General features: G+C 38.9%; 1 protein-coding gene across 1 annotated transcript in view; it reads right to left on the bottom strand.

The window, feature by feature from the left end:
- Positions 1-4,950: 4,950 nt before the first annotated feature.
- LOC126162840 (2-hydroxyacyl-CoA lyase 1) overlaps positions 4,951-6,768 on the bottom strand; it is a 100,721-nt gene continuing 98,903 nt past the window's right edge. Inside the window, exon 12 of the mRNA XM_049919603.1 lies at positions 4,951-6,731. Coding sequence (XP_049775560.1) covers positions 6,636-6,731 — 96 coding nt within the window. The 3' untranslated portion in view covers positions 4,951-6,635. The remainder of the gene's footprint in view (positions 6,732-6,768) is intronic.

Here is a 6,768-nt window from a genome sequence, read left to right as displayed (position 1 = left end):
TGTTCATAAAATCTTGTACGAATAGACCGTGGGAAAGTTATGGTGCAACCATGATTCAGATAATGTATGGCAGTGTGAGATTGCTTTTGTATAAAATCAGCCAGAATGAAAGTTAGAGACGGAATAAGTTTATTTATCAATTTGGAGAATAATTCATACTTCGCTTATTTTGATTAAACAATATACTAAAAATTGATGTTTTAATGACATTAATTACTATCAGATTATTGATTGGATAAGGCAAGATTTGCTGCAAGAATGATCTGGAAGGAACATTCTGATTGGTTGTTTAGATCAACAGCCAATCAGAATTAAGCTGTTCCCAGATGAATATAGTGGAGTGGGCAGTGAGTGGAATAAGAGACTTCCTGGCAGATTAAAACTGTGTACCAGACCGAGACTCGAACTCAGGACCTTTGCCTTTCATGGGCAAGTAGAGCACTTGCCCACGAAAGGTATAGGTCCCAAGTTTGAGTCTCAGTCCGGCACACAGTTTTAATCTGCCAGGAAGTTTCATATCAGCGCACACTCCGCTGCAGAGTGAAATTCTCATTCAGTGGCTAGAACAGTTCAAGATAGTCGCTTGCTAACCGGCTTATGGATAACACCATGTTAGGTAGCCCCTTAAAAATACTCTGAAAAATGAAGAAATAGAGAGTCAATTGCGGTTCGAATAACTCGTGACTGAAGAAACTGGGATTACAAACATTTTAGTTGAAGTTTGGTGTTTCCAAATTAAATAGTTTGAGAGTTATGGGTGAGTGAACTTTCTGGTCATAGTAACAATTCCGCTTGGCATGTTTTGTGCTCTGTGCTGAATGCTTTGGCGAGCACTTATTACTAAGAAGACCACTGAAACAACTGAATGTTTAACTCGTGAACAGTTGTGGGTCTGTGACTGTTAGAATGTGAAAATTAGTAGGGTCAGACTTGCAAAGATTCTGGCTGCTTTTCCAGTGAAACTATGTTGTACACACAGTGAACTTTGAATGATAGAGCATTTCCATATTAAATACGGATTTGATAGCTATTTCATATGTTTCCTTATGAATAAAAAGCAGATTCAATCTAATTTTAGATGCTTTCTGCATGTATAATGCATCCTCCGAATGCCCGATTTCTTAAATATAAACTTTCAGGAACTGACTTTCAACTAGAGTTACACAGCCTCTGTGTGGTAGGTATTAGGTAGTGGTTTCATCAATGCTCCTTTACACTGCCTAGCACGTATTTGCTACTACAGAGTGAAGGGACATCGGAAGAAGCATATCGAGGTAGGTGGACTATCGATGAGTGATAGAGAGAATGCAGACGACCGACCCCGCCCTGCCGCACAGACTCCAGGTAGTAATGTGCAGATAGTGCTGTAGTTTAGTTTGTCATTGCTACTTTTGTAATGGAAACTAAATTGCCAGTGAATTATAGAAGAGCAGGCTTAGTTGTACTGTGACTCATTGTAACAATAAGGCCCATAAATTACAGAATATTACGTTTGGAAAATCCAGGATGGAATGTAACAATATTGTGATAAAGGAAAGTTGTTGTTCACCTTATAGCGGAGATGTTGAGTCATAGGTAGGCACAACAAAATAACTGTCACAAAAATAGCTTTCGGACAGTAAGGCCTAATTAGACCCCCCCCCCCCCCCCCACACACACACGTACGTTCATTGTTTTCCAAAAACAATGTATGTGTTTTGGATTCAGGCACATTATTAATCGGCAAATAAAATGAGGCCGTCAGGAGATACCTGGTAACAATAAAGTTAATGCTAATGGTCATGTCAAGACTTACCAGTTTTTTGAAAATATATGTAATTAGATAGATAAGTACTCTCTTACGACCAGGTAGTGGTAAGAGAACATGCATACAAAAGATAAGAGCAAAAGGTGGTGTCAAAGGCAAACTGTAATACTTTTTATATGAATATTCTCCTACTGCCACTTGGTGAATAGATTTTTTATCCGTGCAACTACTTAAACGTATGACTTTGTACCTCAGCAGGCTTTTGTGGCCATTACCACTGAAGTTAAAAATCTCCTGGGTTGATGAGATCACATCATATTTCTTCTAAATTATCATTAGAGTCGACTCCAACTGCTGTGACCTTCTTAAGAATCTTGTGGTGTCAGAAATCACAAGACTCTGAAGAAGATCCCAGCAGAGGGGTTGAAATGTTGATCATTTAGAAGCAATATGATGTGGAGTAACAACATAAAAGATTTTGATTTCAGACATAAGACTGTTGGTAATCAAGAACAAGCTATTTGGTCACAGTGTTTCACATTAGGTCAGATTCTGAAAGTGTGTTACCTGGAGCACATTCTTCTGTTTTTGTTGGAATGTCAATTGAAGCAGCGATAGATGGCTTGAATTCTGTCCTCAACAACCACAGCATCCTTAGACAAACAAATAGCATTCACATTTCTGGCTAATGTTGTAAGGAGCACCCTGCCTCCCCCCCCCCCCCCCCCCCTCCTTCTGAACATTGTGGAATGCAACAAGATCACAAACCTTGCAAAATAATTCTCGGGTCAGTTTTGGTTCAACCTATTAGTCAATAAATAAGATGCTCCCATGTTTCTTATACCACTAATGAGACCAATGATGAAGTTTACAGATGTCTAAACTCCTTTTCCGATGCTTTGAGGTCATAGCTGAACAAGCTTCCACAAATCTACATAATATGAATCATTTAGTTGCTCAGTAAGATTACCTCCACATTTTCTTCAACACTTAGTTCTCAGCTTGCACATATTGGCACGATAGTAACTGTGCAGCTATCCTCACACTTTGGTGTGCACATCCAGTGCTATTCATGTACATCTCTGTATTATGAAACACAATTGATAGGTTGCCCTTCTGATGATCCAGCAGATATAGTATTAACTTCTCTGTAATGGCAGTATGTGTCCTTCATCTAGCAAATTGTTTCCTGACAATTTCATGAACGGGTACATTGCAGAATACCCATACTAACCTGTCACACTCTGCATAGTCTGAGAAATGCATTTTGTTCATAGAGAGCCAAGGTTGCATCCATACTTTCCAACTTTTATTTCTAATGTTGCAAGCAACATATACAAGGTGAGTCAAAAAGGACTTTACAGCTTTGGAATGATACAGAAATTTATTTAGATAACTTACAGAATTGGCAGATGTGTCATTTTGTTGCAAACAACCTCAAGATTGATTTTTGTAGTGCATCAATACCCCATTACGCCACCAGGAGTGCAAGCATAGCGCACAGTTAAAATGGCTACTTTCAGTGGTGCAGAGTGTGCTCGCTGTGTGTTAAGGTTTCATGAAACAAACTCTACAACAACTGTTCGGCACAAATCTTGCACTGAATACGCTAAAGAACCTCCCCTACCAAACAATCTAGCTGACCTGAAAGTCAAATCTATGCTGCCATTGCACAAGTTAGGCCCGATTTGCTGCAACGACTGTGGAAAGAAATAGATTAGCAGTGGGATGTTTGCTGCATCACAAATGGTAATCGCATCAAACCAAAATGACACTTGACACTGTTCTGTGAAGCTTTAGGTTGTTTGCTACAAAATGATACATCTACCTATACTGTAAGTTATCTCAACAAATTTCTATATAACTCCAAAATTGTAAAGTCCTTTTGACTCACCCTGTACAATGTACTGTCCAGATCCTTCTCATTCTTCCATTATTCTTTCTAAGAACTCACAAGTCATTGTGGTGTCCAAGTCATAATATACTAGCTGCTTTCATGTTGCAAATAAACTTTGGGTCATCACTTCAGCAGATGTACCTCATTTGACTACCCATGTTCATTTTATTGAAGGTAAAGATACACACCTCTTAAAAGGTTTTGTACAGTTCTCCAGTTCTAGTTAAGCTGTCCCAGCCAAATCTGAAGCAATTAGTGGCCACACAAATGATACTAATGTCTCCTCAAATACACTGGTGTCCAAAATTAAAGCACCAGGTGTGTAGAAGGCTTTGGTAGAGTGGCCTTTATCATCGGAGATCTGTCTTACGTCTACCTCTGACATGTCTTCACAGCAGGGAATGTCTAGAGTGGAGTCATCAACATGCCACCTGGACGGTCGAACAGTGGTCCACTGTTGTTTTCACAGATGAGTCCCAATTTAGTCTGGAGAGTGATTCTTGGTGGATTCACCCTGTGTGTGGGGAGGGGGGCAAACATTGAGGAAAGAGACAAATATCGAGGGGAGGATCCCCATTGGTGTAGGCAGGGATTATGTTTACCACTCAAACCCCTCTTCGTGGAATTGTATGGGTGAATCGCAAGGTTTAACTGCTGTCAGTATCATTAAGAGGTCTTGAGACTTCATTTGAAGTTGTTGCGAGGTGCTGTGGGCCCAGACTTCGTATTGATGGATGATAATGCTCATCCTCATAAGCATTGGTGGTTGATGTTTTCTTGGAAACAGAAGATATTGCACACATGGCGTGGCCTGCTCGCTTTCCCGATTTGAATCCCATAGAGCAGACTCTGAGCAGCTATGCAGGAAGAATTGGTATTATTGCCTCAACATGAGACTGATGAGATCATTAACAGCATGCTCTGTTGTCATCAGGCCTGTATTGCTGCCAGAGGTGGTCACACCTCACAATGAGCACATTTACCAGTTGTCGGAATGTGTGTGCAAAGTTGGAAAAAACCAAGACCATTTTTTGTCTACCATTATGCATGTTGCAGTTATTTACATTCTGTATTTTTTTACATTGTTTCTACCACCTGTTTATACTATTTTGTGGCAAAACAAATGCAACCTTGCAAAATGTCCATTTGTTGCTTTAATTCTGAACACCACTGTAATTGTATGAGTGGATAGAGACCAATGCAGTTTACAAAAACTGTTTTTCCAGTCTGTTATGCAATAAGCCAGGCATCAGTTTAATCAGTAATTTATATTACAATGATGTCACATATACACAAGGGAAAACAATGTGGTTCTAAATAGTTTGTTTATTTCAGCATGTCTTAGTGAAGATGTGGTACTCAGCACATTGAAGTAAAAGGCAGGATGCACTGTACCCAAATGCAAGAACATTGACAGTTCACAGCAATGTGATGCATGAAACTGTCACCTTGCTACAAAAGAAATAATGAATTGCTGTCATTTTAAAGCAAATTCTCACATTTCCATCACCTGAATCACTGACAACATTGGTAAAGTCCAAGCATATTTTCACAACTATTGCCTAAAGTAACATCATTGCTATTTTTTAACTTGTTCAATACATCTGATTTGAGACAGTACTATGGTTAATGGTTTTATCTACCTCGAAAGGGCTTTTCTGACCTACACCAGGTGAGCTGTTAAGGGGCCAGGGGGAATCTGCATGGGGGATATTCAGGAGGGGGAATTCCAGTTCTAGCATTTGCCTTACAAACAAGAGAAACCATCCAAAAACCTTCATTGGAACTGGCAGACGGGAGCTACTTTTTTTCTCTAGAATGAGATGTCCAGACAAAAGATAAGAAATCTGTTGCACGTGATCAGATATATGGTTGTATATATACAGAGTAAAGTCACCTTGCTCAACTTGAATGGTATTCATGTTGATTTGATAATTATTATAAATTGTAAATATACACAAATGCAAGAGATGGTAAAGCTGGCTGTGCTACTCCTTTGAACAGTCTCTTGCTATTTTTGGCCCTATTGTTATACAAACTTCCAGCTCAACTAATAAGAACAGTAGTTGTTTAAACATGTACCAGAACAAAAAGGCATAACAATTCATGATCAGTATGAAAAATACACTAATGAACAAGGTCACTGCCACAGTTCAGAACCATAAAGAAATGATGTCTGTGGTACTGCTGTATTCCTGGTGCCGTAAAGGGCGTCTGACTGATGACAGTGTATTAGCCGGAAGTCATCTACCTGTTAAATTTCTACCTATCTTAGTTGATTCCATCACACCACATCGTGGGTCTGTAATTTACTTATCAAGTGTTCTAACACCACATCCACATGAAGAAATAAGGGGTCACCTGCGAATATTTTCCATCTGGTGTTTTCAGTTGGAGCTAAGTGTATATTCAGATTGTTTCCACAGCATACAATTTCTGCTTGTACCAAGTTACCAGCTGGATGTTCTGCAGACAACTTGTCCAGTGATGATGACCTCATGAGTGAAAGACACATATCGTCCCACAAAGAATCTGAAAATTGGAGTGCCAATGTGCCTCATTGAACAAAGTGCCAAAAGTAACTAGTTGACACCTACTCTGCCATGACACAAAGTTTACATATGTAGCCCACCTTGGTATGCAGACAAACATGACCATGGTGTGGTGGTTGCATGAAATTCATTGCCTTAAATATGTCATGTACTTTTAATACCTTTTTGTTACTAGTTATTGAATTGTAATTTTTTATATTGTGTTTTTTCTGATGTCACCATAGCAAAACATAATAAATTTAATCATATAAAAATTGTCCTTATATATACATGTAACCACATTCACATAAATTGGATCCCAATTAAATATAATACTTTTTAGTCACAGATATTCTAAATATCACATATCTGTAACAGTTGTATCAATATACAAAGACTTCCTAACTCAGCACATTGCAAAAGTACCCATGCAGCACACAAATTTCAAGAAAGCTGAATCTCAGAGCTTTGATTCAGTCAGCCAACCAAAATTTTGTGGTTTGCGATCTGCTGATGGATTGATGGAGACATTGATAATACTGGGTCGGTCATTCACCTATAAAAAAGAAAAGGAAATCTTTTAGGAACCTAAG

The sequence above is a fragment of the Schistocerca cancellata genome, chromosome 2 (assembly GCF_023864275.1).
Source record: "Schistocerca cancellata isolate TAMUIC-IGC-003103 chromosome 2, iqSchCanc2.1, whole genome shotgun sequence".
Taxonomy (NCBI): Eukaryota; Metazoa; Arthropoda; class Insecta; order Orthoptera; family Acrididae; genus Schistocerca; species Schistocerca cancellata.
Note: the sequence above shows the minus strand (reverse complement) of the source record. Positions and strands in the feature narration are given on the sequence as shown.